This window comes from Pongo abelii, chromosome 16 (genome assembly GCF_028885655.2).
Source record: "Pongo abelii isolate AG06213 chromosome 16, NHGRI_mPonAbe1-v2.0_pri, whole genome shotgun sequence".
Classification (NCBI taxonomy): Eukaryota; Metazoa; Chordata; class Mammalia; order Primates; family Hominidae; genus Pongo; species Pongo abelii.
In genome coordinates, this window is record NC_072001.2 from 48,303,428 (window position 1) to 48,327,321 (window position 23,894).

The window sequence follows — 23,894 nt, forward strand, 5'->3', positions numbered from 1 at the left end:
ATTACACATATTCCTTCTATCTAACTGTATGTTTGTACCCATGAGCCAACCTCTCTTCATCCCCTCACCCCCAACCCTTCCCAGTGTCTGGTTGCTATCATTCTGCTGTCTACCTCCATCCATGAGATCAACTTTAAAAATAATATATTTTAAACTATAAACTTTTTTTTTTTTTTTTTTGCTTTGCATATAGGTGCTCATTGGGACTCCCACACTTAAACAAAGAAAGGAAATTCTGCAAGCAATTACCTCAAAGATGCCCGTCTCCAGTCATGTTGATTTGGGCCTTCTTGCAGAAATGACAGTTGGCTATGTTGGTGCCGACCTGACAGCACTCTGTAGGGAGGCTGCCATGCATGCCCTCCTTCACAGTGAGAAGGTAAGAAGTGTTAATTTATGAACATCTATGTTAATCTATTATTGTAACAGATTAATTTGGGGGTTAAAAAAAGTGGTGAGTACATTTCCTTAGAACATTTGATAGCTTCCACAGCTGTTGCTTTTACATTTTACATCTGAACTCTGTATAAATAGTATATGATTGAGGGTAGGGATAAAGGGCTGAGTCCTCTGGGTCTACTGAGTGAATTTGTTCCCTATTGATAGTAACTCCCTAGTGCTGAAGCCCAGAACAGCCAAGAAATAGTGTGGCCCCAGAAGAATCAAAGAGTTTTTTTAATTTGAATTTTTTTATTTTAAGGCAATTTCAGACTTAGAAGTTACAAAAATAGTACAAAGAGTTTCCATATACCCTTCTCCCAGATTCTCCAAATGTAACATTTGCCACATTTGCTTTATCATTCTCTCTTCATGTGTATTTCCTTATATATATACATATATATAATGAAATATTTGAGCATATACTACATCCATGATGCCCCTTTACCCTTGAAAACGTGAGTGTATATTTCTGAAAAACAAGGACTTTAACCACAGTACGATGATCAAGCTGAGAAAATTAACACAGACGCAATACTTGTACTTAACCTAAATAGGCCTCAATCTAGAATCATACTTCAGGCTTTCTTCTGTGAAACCATAACTTTTTAAGAGTCAGTTATTCTGTAGAATATTCGTCAGTTTGGGTTTGACTAATGTTTCTTCATGATTCGATTCAGGTTTTGCATTTTGGGCAGGAATATGATAGAAATGATCTTGTGTCTTTCTCATTGCCTCTGTTAGGGAGCACATGATATGTTTCTGTTCTATCACTGGTGAAGTTAACTTTGATTTCTTGGTTAAGGTGGTGTCTGTGAGATTTCTCCATTGTCAAGATACCGTTTTTCCCTTTGTTATTAATAAGTATCTAGTGGGAGAAATAAGCTTTTCTAACTTAGGAGAAGATTGGGCACTTGGAATTGTATTTAAGTTTGTCCTTGACCTGCAGCTCTGTAATTCATGACTATTTCCTAACAATATTTAAGATGTTAGATTAAATATAATACCTTTTCAACATTGTTGGTTGGAAAATCCAGTATTTTGTATATAATAAATAGTCCTGAATCCTTAAACTCATTCAGGAAAAAACTGATTTCAGCAGGCTAAGGATTCTGAAACAGAGTTTTCTTTTCTTTTTTTTTTTTTTTTGAGTATTTATTGATCATTCTTGGGTGTTTCTCGGAGAGGGGGATATGGCAGGGTCATAGGATAATAGTGGAGAGAAGGTCAGCAGATAAACACATGAACAAATGTCTCTGGTTTTCCTAGGCAGAGGTCCTTGTGGCCTTCTGCAGTGTTTGTGTCCCTGGGTACTTGAGATTAGGGAGTGGTGATGACTCTTAAAGAGCATGCTGCCTTCAAGCATCTGTTCAACAAAGCACATCTTGCACCGCCCTTGATCCATTTAACCCTGAGTTGACAAGCACATGTGAAACAGAGTTTTCAATCTCATTTGTAACATCAAAATTGTCTTTTCATCTTAAACTGCAAAAGAATGATTTATTATCCTAAATTTTGAAAAACCTTTTTACCTAAATAATTTATACCTTGCCTCACTTCCTTTCCTTTATTTCAACAGTTACACCGAAGGTGGGGAGGAGTTATGTGATCTTCTAGTGATCTTTTAAGTCTTCATCTTGTAGGTTTAGACCAAAACTACTTGAAGTTTTAAAGTTCTGTGTGTAAAGGTGTGAGAATACATGTCTTTTGAGGGAGACAATAAGTAAGCAGGAGATGGGGAGGGAGATTTACATTTAGGATTTCCTCTGCTTTGAAGTTCCAGGTTTGACCATAAGCACCTCTGACTTAGGTGGACCAGTCAGCTGCTGTCGTCCCAGGGTGGAACCCACTGCTACTTCAGGAGGGGCCTGCTCAGGTGTAGTTACCACAGGTGATGGCTGAGTTCAGAAACAACCCAGGGGAAGTGGAAGGAAGAAAGGCAAAAAGCGTGAAGGGACAGAGACAACTGGGAAGGTACGGGCTCCATCTTTTATTCTTTCCCCCACTAGCTGAGGGGCTGCTGCTACCTCTACCTGTGCCAGGGCAGATAAGGGATACCTTACACTGTGTTAAACTTTTTGTGAAGTATTCCTATTAAAGGATTAGAACTGTAGTTTAACACTCAGACATACACAGAGGGGAAAGAATGTATAAGCCCAAAGAATCAAGTAAAATAATGTGTACACACATGATCTTGAACTATAAATGAGATTTTCAAATATTAGTTGGTGTTAACTAAAGATTAGTTAATATTTGGACATCAGACACCTAACATACTATCAGCCAGTTAAAAAGGCTATTTTTTTTAAGTATATAATAGGGTTATTCATGAGAAATGAAGATAGAAAATTATAAAGAACTGCCTACCTGAAATCTCACTTTCCAGAGATGACAATTGTTAACACTTTTGGGAGAATACTTTACAGAATAGCTGTATACATACAGATTCACTTAACATCAGTTTACAAATAAGAAAAGACAGTTTGTTTTTGAAAACGGGAATTTGTGGACAACTAGATGTTTAGAATTGGATATAAGAGGGCAAATACTTTAATAAATACAGTACAGATATTTTTAATAAAATTTTCAGGACTTTTTAACTAACAAAAAAAAATGTGTTTCACTAGAATGATCAAGGAGAATGTAAAGAGTCTCCAAAATATAACCTGAGAGTGAAGACGACTTTTCTAGGCATAACATAAACCTCAATAGCCAAAAAAGAGATTATTTGCTGAGTTGACCATTTGGGGGTGGCAAAACAATACTATAAAGTAGCCAGACTAGGAAAAATACTTTTAGTCCAATTTCCTTGATAGGGAAAGAACTTTTACAAATCAATAAGAAGAGACCAACAGTCCAAGAGAAAATGGGTAATGGGGTATGAACAGGTAGTTGACAATAAAAGGAATGACAATAAACATGAAAGATCTTCAACCTTGATTTCTTCTAAAATTATTGTCTTTATTTTGAAATAATTTAAAACTTATAGGAAAGTTGCAAGATAGTTACAAAGAACTTCCACTAAACCCTTTATCCAAATTCACCAATTTTTAACTTTTTGCCAAATAAACTTTATCATTCTCTTTTGCTCTCCTTGTTGCTCCCTCTCCTCTTCTCTTTCTCTCTCTCTCTCTCTCATCTCCATATATATGTATCTATATGCACATAGTATTTATTTATTTTGGACTATTTGAGAGAATGGGTTGCATGTATCATGGCACTTTATCCCTTAACATTTTAATGTCTGTTTCCTAAGAACAGCAATGTTCCCATATGTCACCACAGTATGGTCATGTATAGTGTTTGTGTCCTTAGAGCCTCACATGTAGAGGCACAGAGTGTACCTTGGTTCCTCATTGGTGACGCTAACTTTTATCAACTAGTTCAGGCAGTGTGCAATTTCTCCACTCTACACTCACATGTAGAGGCATAGAGTGTACGTTGGTTCCTCATTGGTGATGCTAACTTTTATCAACTAGTTCAGGCAGTGCGCAATTTCTCCACTGTAGAACTGCTATTTTTCCCTTTGCCACTAATGAGAAATCTGTGGGGAGACACTTTGAGATATCCTGCTCCTCATCAAACTTTCAGGCTGGGCACAGTGGCTTACACCTGTAGTCCCAGCTGCTCAGGAGGCTGAGATAGGATGATCACTTGAGCCCAGGTGTTCGAGGCTTAATGAGCTGTTGCCTCAATGCCACTGCACTCCAGCCTGGGCAGCAGAGCAAGACCCTGTCTCATAAGTGAATAAACTTTTACTCCCCTCATCATAGCATCCAGTTCTTGCTCATAACAGCCTTTACTATCATGATTGCAAGACAGGCGATTTTTTTAATTCCAATATTCCCTCCACCTCATTTTGAATTGAAGAAATTTAGTTAACACAGTAATGAATGAGTACCGGTTCTTCCTGTCATATTGGCAGACATTTAAGAGTTTGGTAATGGGCCAGGCACGGTGGCTCACACCTATAATCCCAGCACTTTGGGAGGCCGAGATGGGTGGGTCAGTTGAGGTCAGGAGTTCAAGACCAGCCTGGCCAACATGGAGAAACCCCGTCTCTGCTAAAAATACAAAAATTAGCCAGGTGTGGTGGCGCATGCCTGTAAATCCCAGCTACTCGGTAGGCTGAGGCACGAGAATCACTTGAACCCAGGAGGCGGAGGCTGCAAGGAGCCAAGATCACAGCACTGCACTCCAACCTGGGTGACAGAGCGAGACTCCACCAAAAAAAAAAAAAAAAAAAAAAGAGTTTGGTAATGTCCAGTATTGGAGAGGTGTGGAGAGAACACAGCTTCATATTTTCGGAGGAGAATAAATTGATGCAGCTTCCTTAGAGGACAATTTGGTAATAGCTGTCAAAATTGTATATGTGTGTACTTGTAAACCCAGTAATTCTACTTTGAGGAAATTATTACATAAATACTTGAACATGAGTTTGAACATGGTGGCTCATGCCTGTAATCCCAGCACTTTGGGAGGCTGAGGTGGGAGGATCGCTCGAGCCCATGAGTTCCAGACCAGCCTGAGCAACATAGGGAGACCCCATCTCTGCAAAAAAAAAAAAAATTATTTTTAATTAGCCAGGCTGGTGGCACACACTTGTAGTTCTAGCTACTCCGGAGGGTGAGGTGCAAGGATTACTTGAGCCTGGGAGACTGCAGTGAGCTATGATAACATCACTGCATTCCAGCCGGGGTAACAGAGTGAGACCCTGTCTCAAAATAAACAAATACTTGAACATGAGCACAAAGACTTTTTCAGTTGCAGCTTTGTTTTTAATATCTAAAGACTGGGGATGACCTAATGTTTGTCAGAAAGGTGTAGTTGGGGTAAATTCAGTTGTGTATTATGGAATTGTCAAAAAGAATGACATAGAACTGTATTAGTTGACATGAAAAGATCTCTAAGATAGGTGAAAGAAGAAAAGTACAGGCTGATATAATATGGTTCCATTTGTGTGTCTGTTTAAAAGGATATATGTATGCTTACTATCATAACATACTGGAAAAATACACAAACTCTTGACATCTTTCGGGGAAGAATTACTGGCGGGAATTGGCAGGGAGACATTTAATTCTTTTTACTATGTATATAAATTGTTTTTATAATGATAACAAAATAACTTTGCAAATCCAAAAGAAGATTTTAAAAAAACGAATTGTGCTATAAAAAAAGACCAACCTAATTTTTGGTTTGATTTTGCTTTTTTGGGTGTATTTCTTCAGAACCAGGACAATCCTGTGATTGATGAAACAGACTTCCTTGAAGCTTTTAAAAATATTCAGCCCTCATCATTTCGAAGCGTCATTGGATTGATGGATATCAAGCCTGTTGACTGGGAGCAGATTGGTGGCCTTGAAGATGTAAAACTGAAGTTAAAACAGGTAAGACAGATAATCTACTTAATCCAGTAGGATATTACAGATTAACATTGCATGCATTTATGATGACAACATACTGCGCTGAAACTGCTCTTGCTCCTATCACTGATGTGATCCTAACATCTAAATCCAATGATTGCTTTTCAGTCCTTATTTAATTGGACTTCTATGGATGTCTAAACTGGTTTTTATAATTTCCCACCTCGACCCTCTCTTTGTTTTTGCTTTAAAGAGTTTATAACCTAAGGCTGGGTGTGGTGGCTTATGTCTGTAATCCCAGCACTTTGGGAGGCCAAGGGAGGAGGATTGCTTGAGTTCAGGAGTTCAAAACCAGCCTGGGCAACATAGCAAGCCCTTGTCTCTATTTAAAAAAAAAAATAAGTTTATAACCTAAGGCTGGGCGCAGTGGCTCATACCTATAATCTCAGCATTTTAGGAGGTTGAGGTGGGTGGATCACCTGAGGTCAGGAGTTCAAGACCAGCCTGGCCAACATGGTGAAACCCCATCTCTACTAAAAATACAAAAATTAGTTGGGCATGCTGGCAGGTGCCCATAATCCCAGCTACTCGGAAGGCTGAGGCAGGAGAATCACTTGAACCCGGGAGGCAGAGGTTGCAGTGAGCCAAGATCCCACCACTGCACTTCAGCCTGGGCGACAGAGAAAGACCATGTCTGGGGGGAAAAAAGTGTATAACCTATAGTCTTAGCACTTTAGAAGGCAGAGACAGGAGGATCTCTTGAGGCCAAGAGTTCAAGACCAGACTGGGCAACAAAGTAAGACTCTCCATCTCTATAAAAAAAATTTTTTTTGAGACATGGTTGCTCTGTCACCCAGGCTGGAGTATTGTGTCACAAACACAGCTCACTGCACCCTTGAACTCCTGGGCTCAAGCAGTCCTTCTGCCTCAGTGCCCCGCCAAGTAGCTGGGACTACAGGTGCATACCACCACGCCTGGCTAATTTTTAAATTTTTTGTAGAGATAGAATCCCACTGTGCTACTCAAGCTGGCCTTGAACTCCTGGGCTTAAACAGTCCTCCAACTCGGCCTCCTAAAATGGTGGGATTATAGTCATGAGCCACCATGCCTGGCCTACAAAAAAATTTTTTTAATTAGCCAGGTGTGGTAGCACGTGCTTATGGTTCTAGCTACTCAGGAGGATCACTTGAGGCTTGACCCCAGGAGATCGAGTCCACAGTGAGCTATGATTGCACCACTGCACTGCAGCTTGGGCAACAGAGCGAGATCCTGTGTCTTTAAAAAAAATTTAAAAACAATTTTGACTGGGCATGGTGGCTTACACCTGTAATCCCAGCACTTTGGGAGGCCGAGGCAGGCAGATCACCTGAGGTCAGGAATTAGAAACCAGCCTGGCTGACATGGAGAAACCCCATTTCTACTAAAAATGCAAAAAATTAGCCAGGCGTGGTGGTGCGTGCCTGTAATCCCAGCTACTCAGGAGGCTGAGGCAGGAGAATCGCTTGAACCTGGGAGGTGGAGGTTGCAGTGAGCCAAGACCACGCCATTGTACTCCAGCTTGGGCAACAAAAGTGAAACTCCATCTCAAAAAAACCAATTTATAGGCCGGGCGTGGTGGCTCACACCGGTAATCCCAGCACTTTGGGAGGCTGAGGCAGGAGGATCACGAGGTCAGGAGTTCAAGACCAGCCTGGCCAACATGGTGAAACCCTGTCTGTACTAAAAATACAAAAATCAGCCAGGTGTGGTGGCGCAAGCCTGTAATCCCAACTACTCGGAAGGCTGAGGCAGGAGAATCGCTTCAACCTAAGAGGCTGAGGTTGCAGTGAGCTGAGATTGCACCACTGCACTCTAGCCTGGGACAGAGTGAGACTCCGTCTCAAAAAAAAAAGAAAATTATAATCTAAAATGGGGGTCAACAGATTTTCTGTAGAGAGCGCCACATAGTAAATGTTTTAAGCTTTGTGATCCACAGTCTCTGTCATAACCACTCACCTCTGCCATTGTAGCACCAAAGCAGCTGTAGACCATATGTAAATTAGTAATTGTATTCTGATAAAATTATGGACACTGAAATTATGTAATTTTCACATGTCAGAAAATATTCTTTTGATTTTTTTTCAAGCATTTACAAATGTAAAAACTATTCTTAGTTTGGGCTGTACCAAATAAAGGTGGAAGGCCTTAGTTTGCCTGGATCTCTGATCTAAAAGACATTAAATGGACGCAGTACAGGGACTGGTAAAAGCACAAAATTGAAATGAACAACATGGCTACCTGATAGTGGATTTCACAGTGGAAGCTGTGGGACGCAACTCTTCAGATCCTCTCACCTGCGTTACAGTTTCAGAAATTGATTTTGCCAATTCGCCTACATGTGATCCTGCCCTAATGAACTAGGTTTCTCTAACCACACACATAACAGACTGATATATAAGTAATAATTATAATTTATTCATCTTAACCAGGAGGTCCATCTCCAGTGAACCCTAGAATTTTTGAGTCCAGGGATAAGAGCATTTATAATATGCGCCAATATTTTTTATGCATTGTCTCATTTCATCTTCACAAGATGCATGAGAGAAATTAGCCACACCTTCCTGTTGGAAGCACTATGTTTCCTTAGCTTTGAGACATTTAGCTTTTCTGCCTTTCTGGCCACCCCTCTCCCCTCCCTTAAATGTTAGTGCTCAAGAGGCTCCCAGAGTCTTCCTCCTCTTGTTGGAGCTGTGGGTGATTTTATGATGATCTTGATGTCCACAGCATCCCTGAAAACTGTTGACTCAGAAATCTGTATATCTAGAGTAGACATTTCTTCTGATCATCAGAACTATTTCACTGCCTGCCTACTCAATAACCCCAGGGATGTCAAACTCAGCATGTACAAAGTTCAGCTAGTCAGCTCTGCCCCCACACTTGGATTCCCTACCTCAGTTAATACAGCCAGCCACCCCATCCCCTAAGTCAGAAATCTGTCTTCTAAAGGCATGGCGTCAGAACTTTGTCCCTATGTAAAGTACGATTCTGTTTTATGTTTCAAATATCCACCCTTCCACACCATCTTCACTGCTTGTGACACTCCAGCCTTATTATTTTTGTAGGCTGAATCATTGCAAGAAACTTCTAGCTGGTCTCCCTGCCTCTAGTTTAATTTCCTTCCAGTCCATTCTCCATGCTGCTCCTCAGTGCAGACTAAAGCTTTCAAGGCCTGTTGTGATCTGACTCCTACCTCCACTTCAACACCGTTGCTCCTTGCTGGTGCTCTTGAATTACATTGCCTGGGGTCAGTATTGGTTCTGCCACCTCATTAGCAGTAAGACCTAGGCAAATTACTTAACTTTTTTTAAGCCCGAGTTTTTGCATCTGTAAAATAATGATTAAAGTGGTTAAAAACCATTTACCTTAAAGGTAATGAGGACTCATTCATTATTCAGTTTACTGTTACTGAGTGCCTCCTTTGGGTAGGTGTCATTCTAGCTGCTGGGGATTTTGATCTTTGCTTATGTTCTAGCAGAGCAGAATGACAAACCCAACATGGAAAAATAATAATAATGAATACGTGCTTTAAAAGTAAAGGATGGGCAGTAGCATAGAGAGTGAGTAGGAGGAGGGGGTTCCGCTTTAACCAGGTGGTTAGGAAAGACCTCTCCAAGGAATTGACACCTGCGCTGAGACCTGAGTGATGAGGGATAGCCACACAAAGATCTCGGGGAACATTCAGGCAGAGAGAAAAGCAAGGAAAGGCTCTAAGATGGGAACAAACTAAGTGTTTAGGAGACAGTCAGATTATATAAGGCCTTGTCAGCTGTGGTGAGTAAGGGGTTTGGATTTGGATTTTATTCTAGTTCTGATAGTAAATCATTGAAGGATTTTAAACAGGAAGTGATGTCACCTGACTCAAATTATAAGATCTCTGCAGTGTGGAGAATGGACTGTTTCCAGCTCATAACAGGAGCCTGAGAATTGTTAAATGAAGAAATGAATTTACTGGATGATTTGACATTTTATTATTATACTAAAACAACTCTTCTCTTTTTGTGTGCTTTCAGAGCATTGAGTGGCCTCTGAAATTCCCTTGGGAATTTGTTAGAATGGGCCTGACACAACCAAAGGGAGTTCTCCTCTATGGGCCCCCTGGATGTGCTAAAACCACTCTGGTGAGGGCCCTGGCCACAAGCTGTCACTGCTCTTTCGTTTCAGTGAGTGGAGCTGATCTGTTTTCACCGTTTGTTGGAGATTCAGAAAAAGTCTTGTCTCAGGTTTGTTTATTTCCACATATGTTTAAATTTACTTTTGAATTTTTATTTCATTTCTTATGGACAAACCTTTTTAAAAATATTACTAGTGTTTTTTCCAGTTAAAAAATTTATACATGTTTATTGAAAAATTTAGAAAATATAAGAAAGTGTAAATATGAAATCCTTCATAATCCTCCTACCTACTGTTAACATTTTGGCGAATTTCCTTTGTCTTTTTTTCTGTTTTAAATAAAATCAAGGGTAGGTTTTATATATCTATAGCTTTATCCTGCTTTTTTAAACTTAATATTACTACTTTTGAAATTTATAGTATTCTTTGAAAATACAGTTTTTAACTCTTACATAATACTCCATTGTTTCTTGTTTTATTTACTCATTCCCCAATTCCTAGACATTCAGAATCTTTTTTATATCTATTTTAAAAATTATAAATAGTGGCCAGGCATGGTGGCTTATGCATGTAATCCCAGCACTTTGGGAGGCCAAGGCGGGTGAATAACTTTCGGCCAGGAGTTCAAGACCAGCCTGGCCAACATGGCAAAACCCCATCTCTACTAAAAATACAAAAAAATTAAGTGGACGTGGTGGCACACCCTATAATCTCAGCTACTCGGGAGACTGAGGCACAAGAATTGCTTGAGCCTGGGAGGCAGAGGTTGCAGTGAGCTGAAATCGCATCACTACACTCCAAACTGAGCAACAGAGCAAGACTGTCTCAGAAAAAAAAAAACAAAAAAACCCAGAATTATAAATAGTAATGTCACATGACTAATGTATAACATATAGCTTTTTAAAATATTTTTTCCCTAACAAAAGATATTTCAACAAGCAAGAGCAAGCACTCCAGCAATTGTGTTTTTGGATGAAATTGATTCAATCTTGGGAGCTCGCTCAGCCAGCAAGACCGGATGTGATGTTCAAGAACGAGTTCTTTCTGTTCTCCTGAATGAATTAGATGGTGTTGGACTTAAGACAATAGAGAGAAGAGGAAGTAAATCAAGTCAACAGGGTAAATACAAGGAGCTGAAAAAATGAAGAGGTATTTATTAGCCAGAATGCACCTAAAATCCAGGCCAACATTAAATATAATGCATATATGCTGTAGCTTTGCCTATGCTGAATTCATCTCATAGAAGGATTTATATAATTTCAGTTTGACTTTGTTAGGACTTTTAGAGCTAATAAAAATTGTGATTTGGCTAGGAAAGGTGAGGTACATTTTATAATAAATTATCTTAAATATAAGAATGTGAATTTTATTTTTCCTAAGAATGAGAAATATAATTTTACTTATTGCTAATAGAGAAGGCAGTTTATTCTTGTTTGCATGTCCTAAAAACCAGTATTCATTTCTTTCTAAAAATGTTGGCCGGGCGCGGTGGCTCACGCCTGTAATCCCAGCACTTTGGGAGGCCGAGGTGGGTGGATCACGAGGTCAGGAGAGTAAGACCACGGTGAAACCCCATCTCTACTAAAAATACAAAAAAAATTAGCCGGGTGTGGTGGCGCGCCTGTAGTCCCAGCTACTCGGGAGGCTGAGGCAGGAGAATGGTGTGAACCTGGGAGGCAGAACTTGCAGTGAGCCAAGATTGCACCACTGCACTCCAGCCAGGGCGACAGAGCAAGACTCCGTCTTGAAAAAACGTTTGTGTAGGCTGGGCACAGTGGCGGCACACGCCTGTAATCCCAGCATTTTGGGAGGCCAAAGCAGAAGGGTTGCTTGAGGCCAGGAGTTTGAGACTAGCCTGGCCAACATAGCAAGGCCCCATATCTGAATGAATAAATGAATGAATGAATGAAAAACAAAGGAGATTATTATTTCCAATAGTCTTAGTAATGGAACATTTCCAGTTTTCTTGAGGAATGAGTTTCTTTGGTTTTAATGAATTAAAATGGGCTTTGGAAGTCCCCTCCCTCTTTCTGAGTCTCTTCTCAAGATAGTGTTTGGTATCCTTAAATTGTCCCTGATACTTTTTCTTTTCTTTTATTCCTCTCTTGTTCTCATTCTTTTCCTATTTTAAAAATCGTCGTATGGAATTGTAGCATACACTCCTTAAGAATATGTCACACTAGAATTAGGAGGTATCCACGAGGTTATCTAATCAAATCATTTCAAAATGCAGGAATTCCTTCTATAGCATCTGACAGGTATTCACCCAGCATCTGCTAAAATACTTGCAAATATAGGGAACTTCGTACTTTGAGGGATTATGTCACTGGAGAGCTGCCTGATTATTCAACAAATGATTTTGAATGCTTAGTATATGTAAAGCCTTTCTCTGTCTGCTTTTAGACATTTCTTTATCCAGGATTTGCGTACCTGCAACTTAGATTGTCATTTCAAAGAAAAATAAAAGGTCGAGTAAATCTTCCTCTTTAGGGATATGAGAGTCAAGACTTTCTGTAGCCATATATCTCCACCTGTTGGTCATATGTATCTGTGTTTTCAAGTAGCCTGTTTAAGGTGTAAGCCTTCATTAGAGGCTCAGGTGCACTCAAGTCACGAGATGAGTGTTCTCCCCTTTGGGATGAGGCTTTTCATAGGTTCTCATATGGAGAATGTCTCTTAGCTACTCCATTAGCCATGCACACAAAGTAGCTCTTTGATTAATGATTTGTTTCTGGGATATCTTGATATCAAGAAGCTGGTCTGGAAAGCAGATGTAAACATTCTGGTCCCAAGAAAAGGATATCCTTATTTGAATTTAAATAGACCTTCTGATTTATAATTTTTAGAAAACTTATTAACAACTGATTGACATTACTTTGTGTTGTGTGTTTGCCCTCAGAGTTTCAAGAAGTTTTTAACCGAAGTGTCATGATTGTTGCAGCAACAAATAGACCTGATGTGTTAGATACTGCTTTGTTACGACCTGGAAGATTAGATAAGATCATCTATATCCCACCTCCAGATCACAAGGTAGTCATTTACACATTTACTCTGTGTGAGCTCAGCAGAATCGAATTCCAATTTGGATATAGGTGTCCATGGTGTTCTACTTACCCTGGGTTCCACCTTCTTCCTTGCCTGGTGGCCTTTCATGATATCATAATTTTGATCTGCCTTTGTTGGATACTCTGATCCTGTTCACAGAGAAACATAAGCCTAAATATACGGTTGTTATTTTTTGTGTTGTGACAGACTCTAAATACTGAGTCTACTCAGCATTATTTTGCAACTAGAGTGGAGGAATCCTAAAGTGTTAAAAGGGCTTTGAAGATTGAGTCAGCATCCTTATCGTACAGTGCAGAAATCTGAAATTACAGAGATTATGCAATGTATCGTGGTCAACCAGAAAATGTGTTGTCCTTAAAGTACAGTGCAGAAATCTGAGATTACAGAGATTATGCAGTGTATCATGGTCAACCAGTACAGTTTTTGTCGTTAACATCCAGAGCCACTGACAGGGAGGGTGAAAGGCATGGAGTGAATTTTTTTGTTCCTTGGGCTTTTATCAAGTTTTGAAGGGATAGAAAAATAAAATTTAATATCTATTATACCTTTAAGTTGTATCTGATAATTCATGTATTTGCTTCTTAAGCCATGTCTAATAGTATTATTTGTACCCAAAAGAGAGATTCAGCCAGGCATGGTGGCTCACATCTGTAATCCCAGCACTTTGGGAGGCCAGGGCGGGTAGATTACCAGAGGTCAGGAGTTCGAGACTAGCCTGGCCAACATGGTGAAACCACGTCTCTACTAAAAATACAAAAAATTAGCCAGGCATGGTGGCAGGCGCCTGTAATCCCAGCTACTCGGGAGGCTGAGACAGGAGAATCACTTCAACTCAGGAGGCGGAGGTTGTAGTGAGCCAAGATCGTGCCCCTGTACTCCAGCCTGGGTGACAGAGCAAGACTCCATCTCAAAAAAAAAAAAAAAGAGAGATTCATAAGTTTTTTATGATGTCATTATTTTTACCATTGTCATATGAGCCATTGATGACTTAGTCTTTCTAACCCCTATATATATTTTCTCGATAATGTGAAAGAAAACTCAAGCTAAAAATATTTTAATAAATCATTGTGTCAAACATAAATGTTACAAGATTTAAAATACTGTTTTTTATTTTGTTCCAGGGCAGGCTTTCTATTTTAAAAGTCTGTACAAAAACCATGCCAATAGGGCCTGATGTCTCCTTAGAAAACCTAGCAGCAGAAACCTGTTTTTTTTCTGGAGCTGATCTTAGAAACCTCTGCACAGAAGTAAGTTAATTAGTGAAGAAATTTGTGGTTCAAAACATTTCTTCATCTTTTCAAATCTTCATTCACTCAGCAGTATTTACTAAAAGCCTGTGTGGTACCATGTGATGTGAAACAGACAGATGTGGCCCCATCCATCACACAGCTTATTGTAAATGTGGGGTGGTGAGGAGGGTGGTGCAGAGAGGCAAATCTTAATACTGAGTTGGCAATTGAAAATATGTAGTGAGTTGGGGAAGTAGAGAGTACTGTGGGAGCACCTAGGAAAGACACCAGCCCAGATTTGGCACATCAGAGAAGGCTTTTTGAGAAAGGAGATGTATAAACTGAAATTGGAAGGACAAATCGGGAGTTAGCCAGCTAAGAAGGGAAGGGGGAATGTTTGAGGTGGAGAGAATAAAATGTGCAAAGGACTGAAGATAAGAGATGGTGTGACATTATTGAATCTTAGAGTGGAGAATGGCAAGAAATAAAGCGAAAGAAGTGGGCTAGGCGTGGTGGCTCGCGCCTGTGATCCCAAGACTTTGGGAGGCCAAGGCGAGAGGATTGCTTGAGCCCAGGAGTTTAAGATCAGCTTGGGTAATACAGTGAGACCCCATCTCTAGAAAAAAAAATTAAAAAATTAGTCGAGTGTGGTGTTACACACCTGTAGTCCCAGCTACTTTGGAGGGGGAGATGGGAGGATTGCTTGAGCCTGGGAAGCAAAGGTTGCAGTAAGATGAGATCGTGCCACTGCACTCCAGCCTGGGTGACAGAGTGAGACTCTGTCTCTCAGGAAAAAAAAAAAAGCTGAAGGAGTAGACAATGGCCAGGACAGATGGGTCCTTGTAAACCACTCTAAGATACCCTTTTTCATAAACTTTTACTAAATATAACATTCAGAAAAATGCACAGATCATAAGGGTACAGTTCATTGAATTAAAGTGATCACATTTTTATAATCACTACTTATGTCAAGAAATAGAACATTATCAACACCCCAGGATCTTCCTTTGGGCCCTTTCCCAACCTCTGTCACCTGCCTTCTTCCAAAAGAGAACTACTGGCTGGGCTTAGTGACTCATGCCTGTAATCCCAGCACTTTGTTGGGGCCAAGGCAGGAGGATCATCTGAGCCCAGGAGTTGAGACCAGCCTGGGCAACATGAGGAGACCCTGTCCCCACAAAAACTTTTAAAAAATTGTCCCGGCTACTCAGGAGGCTGAGGTGGGAGGATCACTTGAGCCTGGAGGTCAAGGCTGTAGTGAGCCATGATTGTGTCACTGTACTTCTGCCTGGGTGACAGAGCAAGACTCCGTCCCCCCCCCAAAAAAAAAAAAAAAACACGAAAGGGAACCACTCTCCTGACTAACAATGGGGGATTAGTTTTGTCTGCTTTTGAACTTTATATGAATGGAAGCATGTGGCATATGTTATTTTCTGTCTGGTTCTTTAACCCAAAAAGAAATTCATCCATAGTTTTGTGTGTAGCATAGATTATAATATTCTAATATGTGAATATTCTACATTTGTTTATCCATTCTTTTATTTTGGAATATCTGGGTTTCTACTTTTTTGCTATTATAAGTTATGCTGCTGTGAACAGCCTTGTACATGTCTCTTAGTTCCCGTGTCTATGTATGTCTATTTGTAAACATAGTTAGCTACAAGGAGAATTGCTGGGTCATAGGGTATGTGTTTGATCTATTCCTTTATAATCACTGCTGGCTGAAGACTCTTCCCTACTTAACGATCAGGGAGATATTCTCTCATCTTTAAAAATACATATGGGTTCATAAAATATATATTAATCTACAGTTTGCCTTTTCTTTCTTCCCATTTAAGGCTTTCTTTTTTCCCATTAATGTAAAAGAGGTTATGGTCTACAAAGTGGATTTTTAATCACCTTATTGAACTTTTTAGCATAATGTTTTTAATGACATGAAAATTAGAATCCTATGAAGTGAGGCTGAGATTTTCCATTCAGAGTTTAAAGTATTACCATATATTGTTAAAGAAAAGAGGCCAGGCGCTGTGGCTCACGCCTGTAATCCCAGCACTTTGGGAGGCTGAAGCAGGTGGATCATGAGGTCAGGAGTTCAAGACGAGCCTGGCCAACATGGTGAAACCCCATCTCTACTAAAAATACAAAAATTATTTGGGCGTGGTGGCAGATGCCTGTAATCCCAGCTACTTGGGAGGCTGAGGCAGGAGAATCGCCTGAAACCGGAAGGCGGAGGTTGCAGTGAGTCCAGATTGTGCCACTGCACTCCAGCCTGGGCAATAAGAGCGAAACTCCATCTCAAAAAAAAAAAAAAAAAAAAAAGCAAAAAAAAAAAGAAATTGTTTTCTGTTGCTTGTCTCTTAATAGGCTGCTTTGCTGGCTCTGCAAGAAGATGGACTAGATGCAACTACAGTGAAACAAAAGCACTTTCTAAAATCACTTAAGACTGTAAAACCGTCATTAAGTCGCAAGGACTTGGCTTTATATGAAAACTTATTTAAGAAAGAAGGATTTTCTAACTTGGAAGGTATTTAAAAATCACCTTAAACTCTTGTTTAGTTGTTCACATTAATTGAAATGTGAACTTGCCTGTCGTTTGCAACTTCACACTTTTAGAATTTGTATTTATATTTCCTGTAAGTAAATTAAAAAAAAAAAAAAAACCTTGTGCCTGATAAGCTAAGGCTCATTTATTTTTAAAAGGCATATTAAATAAAATACTTTAATTTAGGAAGAAAGTGTGTGTGTGTTGATTTTGTTGTAAGGGGTGGTTGGTTTTTGGGTGATTGCTTTTTTATTAAACCCTGAAATAATTTCATACTTACAGAAAAGTTGCAAAAATAGTACAAAGAATTTTTATGTGCTCAAACCCAGATTCACTAATCTTTAACATTTTGCCACATTTGCTTTCTCTGTCTTCCCCACCCCTTGTACATATACACACATTTTTTTTTTGAGTGGGTTGAGAATAGATTATATACATAATGTCCCTTTCCCCCCTTAATACTTGAGTGTGTATTTGTTACAAATAAGGTTATTATATGACCAAATTCAGGAAATTTAATACTGACACAGTATTTTAATCTGTCATCCAGTGAATTTCATGTATTGTCACAATAATGTCCTATATGGTAATTTTCCCCATTACAGGATCCAGTCTAGGATCACACATTTCATTTAGTCACCATGTCTCTTTAGCCTCTTAACTTGAAACAGTTTCTCAATCTTTCTTGACCCTGACATTTTTGAAGAGTATAGACCAATTATTTTATTGAGCAGTTCATTCCTGGACTTGTAGTTGATGTTTTATCATGGTAGATTCAGGTTATGTATTACCAATGGAGCACTACATAGGGGCATTGTATTCTCAGAGTATCACAGCTGAAGGCACATGACATCTGTACATTCTTGATGATGTTAATTTTGATCATTTGTTTGCAGTATTGTCTGGTTTCTCCACTATATTGCTATTTTTCCTTTTGTAGTTGTAAGTTAAAAGTTTTTAAAGAGACAGGTTGCATGTACATTTTTATTTTCATTTATTACAAAATAATTTAGAATACTAGAAAATACAGAAACATAAAAAAATCCTTTAGTGTTTAACCTTCCAGTCTTTCATGCATGAATAGATAATTTTTAAAACCAGAAAGGAATGGTACTGCATAACTCTTGTTCTTCTCACCTAACAATATCTGGTAAACATCTTACTAGGCCATTCTCCACCCACAAGGTGCTAAGCTGGGTGCTGGAACATCCAGTGAACAAGGCAGGCATCAGACAAATTGTCAGTGAATTAATTACAATGGTTAAGAAGTGCTTCAAAAGAAGTAGAGGGTACGATGAGAGACTACTGCATGAAATGTATGAAGTCATAAAATGTTAAGCAGTTATTGGTAAGTTTCTTATTTCTGAGTGCAGCCAGGACTATTGGGAATCATTAAAGAAAAAACCTGATTTGTAGGTATAAAATATTCAATTAAAATTATTCTAACAGTCCCTCTCCCCCTCCTCCTCCCCCTCCCTCTCTTCGGTCTCCCTCTCCTTCTTTCTTTGGTCTCCCTCTGTTGCCGAAGCTGGACTGTACTGCGGTGATCTCGGCTGGCTGCAACCTCCCTGCCTCGGGCTCCTGTGATTCTCCTGCCTTGGCCTGCGGAGTGCCTGGGATTGCAGGCGCGCGCCGCCACGCCTGACTGGTTTTTGTATTTTTGGTGGAGACGGGGTTTCGCTGTGTTGACCAGGCTGGTCTCCAGCTCCTGGCCTCGAGTGATCTGCCCGCCTCGGCCTCCCGAGGTGCTGGGATTGCAGATGGAGTCTCGCTCACTCAGTGCTCAATGTTGCTCAGGCTGGAGTGCAGTGGTGTGATCTCGGCTCGCTACAACCTCCACCTCCCAGCCACCTGCCTTGGCCCCCCAAAGTGCTAAGTTTACAGCCTCTGTCCGGCCACCACCCCGTCTAGGAAGTGAGGAGCTCTGCCTGGCCGCCCATCGTCTGGGATGTGAGGAGCCCCTCTGCCCGGCCGCCCCGTCTGGGAAGTGAGGAGCGCCTCTGCCCGGCCGCCATCCCGTATAGGAAGTGAGGAGCGCCTCTGCCCGGCTGCCCCTTCTGGGAAGTGAGCAGCGCCTCTGCCCAGCCGCCCCGTCTGGGAGGTGAGGAGCGCCTCTGCCCGGCCGCCACCCTGTCTGGGAGGTGAGGAGCGCCTCTGCCCGGCCGCCACCCTGTCTGGGAGGAAGTGAGGAGCGCCTCTGCCCGGCCGCCACCCCCTCTGGGAGGAAGTGAGGGGCGCCTCTGCCCGGCCGCCCCGTCTGGGAAGTGAGGAGCACCTCTGCCTGGCCGCCACCCCGTCTGGAAGGAAATGAGGAGCGCCTCTACCTGGCTGCCCTGTCTGGGAGGTGAGGAGCGCCTCTGCCCGGCCGCCACCCTTTCTGGGAGGAAGTGAGGAGCGCTTCTGCCTGGCCTCCCCGTCTGGGAAGGAGCACCTCTGCCCGGCCGCCACCCCGTCTGGGAGGAAGTGAGGAGCGCCTCTGCCCGGCCGCCCCGTCTGGGAAGTAAGGAGCACCTCTGCCCGGCCGCCCCGTCTGGGAGGTGAGGAGCGCCTCTGCCCAGCCGCCACCCCGTCTGGGAGGAAGTGAGGAGCACCTCTGCCCGGCCGCCACCCCGTCTGGAAGGAAATGAGGAGCGCCTCTACCTGGCTGCCCTGTCTGGGAGGTGAGGAGCGCCTCTGCCCGGCCTCCCCGTCTGGGAAGTAAGGAGCACCTCTGCCCGGCCGCCCCGTCTGGGAGGTGAGGAGTGCCTCTGCCCAGCCGCCACCCCATCTGGGAGGAAGTGAGGAGCGCCTCTGCCCGGCCGCCACCCTTTCTGGGAGGAAGTGAGGAGCGCCTCTGCCCGGCCGCCCCGTCTGGGAAGTGAGGAGCGCCTCTGCCCAGCCGCCCCATCTGGGAGGTGAGGAGCGCCTCTGCCCGGCCGCCCCGTCTGGGAGGTGAGGAGCGCCTCTGCCCGGCCGCCCATCGTCTGGGAAGTGAGGAGCACCTCTGCCCGGCCGCCCCGTCTAGGAAGTGAGGAGCGCCTCGCCCGGCCGCCCCGTCTGGGAGGTGAGGAGCGCCTCTGCCTGGCCGCCACCCTTTCTGGGAGGAAGTGAGGAGCGCCTCTGCCCGGCCGCCCCATCTGGGAGGTGAGGAGCGCCTCTGCCCAGCCGCCCATCGTCTGGGAAGTGAGGAGCACCTCTGCCCGGCCACCCCGTCTAGGAAGTGAGGAGCGCCTCGCCCGGCCGCCCCGTCTGGGAGGTGAGGAGCGCCTCTGCCCGGCCGCCACCCTTTCTGGGAGGAAGTGAGGAGCGCCTCTGCCCAGCCGCCCCGTCTGGGAAGTGAGGAGTGCCTCTGCCCGGCCGCCCCGTCTGGGAGGTGAGGAGCGCCTCTGCCCGGCCGCCCCGTCTGGGAGGTGTACCCAACAGCTCCGAAGAGACAGCGACCATCGAGAACGGGCCATGATGACGATGGCAGTTTTGTTGAAAAGAAAAGGGGGAAATGTGGGGAAAAGAAAAAGAGATCAGATTGTTACTATGTCTGTGTAGAAAGAAGTAGGCATAGGAGACTCCATTTTGTTCTGTACTAGGATAAATTCTTCTGCCTTGGGATGCTGTTGATCCATGGTCTTGCCCCCAGCCCCGTGCTCTCTGAAACATATGCTGTGTCAACTCAGGGTTAAATGGATTAAGGGCGGTGCAAGATGTGCTTTGTTAAACAGCTGCTTGAAGGCAGCATGCTCTTTAAGAGTCATCACCACTCCCTAATCTCAAGTACCCAGGGACACAAACACTGCAGAAGGCCGCAGGGACCTCTGCCTAGGAAAATCAGAGACCTTTGTTCATGTGTTTATCTGCTGACCTTCTCTCCATTATTATCCTATGACCCTGCCATATTCCCCTCTCCGAGAAACACCCAAGAATGATGAATAAATACTTAATTAAAAAAAAAAAAAAGCAAAAAAAAAAATTATTCTAACACACTGACCTTTGCTTTTGAGTAATATGAAAATACCTAGAAAACTTACTGGAATTCTTACTATACATTTTCTTTGTTGGTTATTGATCTTATTGAACAAGGCAGCCATCCTGCACCTGACAAACCCTGGCCTGAACCCCTTAACTCAGACATCTAGCTGTGGGCCCCTGTTCTTTTCCAGAAAGTTTCTAGTAGTCTGGTAATTTAGCAACCATGCTTGTTCAAGGCTGAGCTGATTTTAAGATGTCTTTTTAAATTGTAATTAAAGACAGCCCTCCTCATCTGTGGGTTCCACATGGGCAGATTCAGCCAACCGTGTGGGTTGAAAATACTTGAAAAAACAAACAAAAATGACACAACAATAAAAAGTAGGCCAGGCGTGATGGCTCACACCTATAATCCCAGCACTTTGGAAGGCCGAGGCGGGCAGATCACCTGAGGTCAGGAGTTCAAGACCAACCTGGTCACCATGGTGAAAACCCATCTCTACTAAAAATACAAAAAATTAGCTGGGGCATGGTGGTGTGGGTCTGTAATCCCAGCTACTCTGGGGCTCAGGTGGGAGAATTGCTTGAACCCAGGAGGCAGAGGTTGCAGTGAGCCAAAATCACACCACTGCACTCTGGCCTGGGCGACCAAGCAAGACTGTTTCAAATAAATAAATACAAATTTTTAAAAATCACAAATAAAATACAGTAGTGTAACAATTACTTGCATAGCATTTATATTATATTAGGTATTATAAGTAATTTAGAGATGTTTTTTAAAGTATAACCAGGAGGATGTGTGTAGGCAACCTGCATATACTATACCATTTTATACCAGGGACTTGAGTATTTGTGGATTTTGGTGTCTGAGAGGGGTCCTGGAACCGATTCCCTGCAGATATAGAGGGATGACTCTGTAACTTCTCAACAGAACATTGGAAGCTTCCTGAGCATAAAGACTATGTGTCTCTTCTCACTGAAATGCTCAATAGATGACAAAATGAGATCAAGAATTTCTTTGATCCTGTTCGAATCTGATTTTAGAATGGCTCTGGGCAACTTCCAAAAGCTGTATTCTTGATCTGCGAGAAAATTAAAACACCAGCTTCTGAACACCTTCTTTCTGGTATACTGGGAAGTGTGAACAGTTTTCCCTATAAACTGAACTCAAACTGCTTTCTGGGCCACATTATTGCTTAAGGCTGACTAACCTTAAACATAGAACATCCCTGAAACCTCCAAAATTCAGCGAATCCAGTGTTATAAGCCTGGTCATAAGGCTTATGAGCTGAAGGATGAGGTGTCGGGATTAACACATCCATCATCAGGAACAGGGAGAAAGAATTTCAACAAAAAATATTTAATAATGAAATCTCTATTTTTCTCAGAAAAGCCTGAGCTGGGCTGATTAAAATCTAAATTCCTGGCCGGGCATGGTGGCTCACGCCTGTAATCCCAGCACTTTGGGAGTCCGAGGCCGGCGGATCACCTCACCTGACTCAGGCTGGTCAGGAGTTTGAGACCACCCTGGCCAACATGGTGAAACCCCGTCTCTACTTAAAAAAAAAATAGCTGGGCGTAATGGCTCACGCCTGTAATCCTAGCTACTCGGGAGGCTGAGGCAAGAGGATTGCTTGAACCCGAGAGGCAGAGGTTTCAGTAAGCCAAGATCACACCACTGTACTCTAGCCTGGGTGACAGATCGAGACTCCATCCTAAAGAAAAAAAAAAAAAAAAATCTAAATTCCTGGGGTAGGAACCAAGCAGCCATGTCTCCATGACCCTGCAAGCCTGAGTGGCAGTAGCTAGAGGTGGGTGGGGAAGACCTCCCAAGGGATTATGGGCTCCGGGGCAGCCACAGAGGGTGATGCTGGTGAGTGTCCTGAATGGGCTGCTTTGGGGGCTGCCAGGGTCTGAAGGGCTGGGAGCTGTGCCTGTTTCTCATCCTGGGCACCCAGGCAGTACTGGCCTGGCGGTGCCTTCTGGGCGCCCTGGCCAGTACACGGCTTGGGGGCAGGGAGGACCCTAATTTCATGTCTATCCTCCGGTTTCTGGTGGTAAGGCTATGAATTCCATTACATTTTGGAGTGGGAAGTGTTCTTATTGCTAAAGAACTGAATGACAAACTTCTTTTCTGGGGTCTTGCCTTCACAACCTCAGGCAAAAGGGCAAGAAATCTGAAGGTTCTTAAGTCACATACAGTTGACCCTTGAACAACACAAGTTTAAACTCCTTGGGTCCACTTATAATTAATTATTTTTTAGATGGAGTCTCACTCTGTCGCCCAGGCTGGAGTGCAGTGGCACCATCTCGACTCACTGCAACCTCTGCCTCCCGGGTTCAAACGATTCTCCTGCCTCAGCCTCCTGAGTAGCTGGGATTACAGGCACCTGCCACCACACCCGGCTAATTTTTGTATTTTTAGTAGAGACGGGGTTTCACCATGTTGTCCAGGCTGGTCTCGAACTCCTGACCTCAGGTGATCAGCCTCTTGGCCTCCCAAAGTGCTGGGATTTGCTTGGGTCCACTTATATGTGAATTTTCTTCCACCTCTGCCACACTGAAGCAGCAAACCAACCCCTCCTCTTCTTCCTCCTTCTCAGCCTACTCAATTTGAAGAGATGGAGACCTTTCTGATGAACCACTTCTGCTTAATGAATAGAAATACATTTTCTCAGCCAGGCCCGGTGGCTCATGCCTGTAATCCCAGCTACTCGGGAAGCTGAGGCAGGAGAATCACTTGAACTTAGGAGGTGGAGGTTGTAGTGAACTGACATCGTCCCACTGCACTCCAGCCCAGGCGACAGAGCAAGACTCCGTCTCAAAAAAAAAGAATGATATTTTCTTTTTATGATTTTCTTCATAACATTTTTATTTTCTCTTGCTTGCTTTATTGTAAGAAATTTATCTATATAAAAAGCAAAATATGTGTTAGTCAACTGTTTATCAGTAAGGCTTCTGGTCAACATTGGATTATTAGTAGTTAAATATTGGGGGAGTCAAAAGTTATATGCAGATTTCTGACTATGTGGAGAGCAGGGGTGTGTAAGTCCCCCTAATCCCCAAGTTGTTCAAGGGTCAACTGTACTTGTTTTGGTGACAGTTTTTTGTTGTTGTTTTTTTTAAGAAACAGGGTTTTGGGCCGGGCGCAGTGGCTCATGTCTATAA

The 23,894-nt window shown here is 42.6% G+C and overlaps 1 protein-coding gene across 3 annotated transcripts in view; it reads left to right on the top strand.

Annotated features, from left to right (window-relative positions):
* The window catches only part of AFG2B (AFG2 AAA ATPase homolog B), a 28,536-nt gene extending 4,978 nt beyond the window's left edge, over positions 1-23,558 (top strand). The window contains exons 2-9 of one of the 3 annotated variants that reach the window (XM_054531408.2): positions 194-379; positions 5,667-5,825; positions 9,851-10,060; positions 10,877-11,069; positions 12,850-12,980; positions 14,138-14,263; positions 16,610-16,769; positions 18,316-23,558. In XM_054531408.2, the coding sequence (XP_054387383.1) occupies positions 194-379; positions 5,667-5,825; positions 9,851-10,060; positions 10,877-11,069; positions 12,850-12,980; positions 14,138-14,263; positions 16,610-16,769; positions 18,316-18,374 (1,224 nt within the window). In that variant the 3' untranslated portion in view covers positions 18,375-23,558. Of the gene's footprint in view, positions 1-193; positions 380-5,666; positions 5,826-9,850; positions 10,061-10,876; positions 11,100-12,849; positions 12,981-14,137; positions 14,264-16,609; positions 16,981-18,315 lie in introns of those variants that run through there. The other 2 variants (XM_002825408.5, XM_054531409.2) reach the window with 2 other exon arrangements.
* The last annotated feature ends 336 nt before the right edge of the window (positions 23,559-23,894 follow it).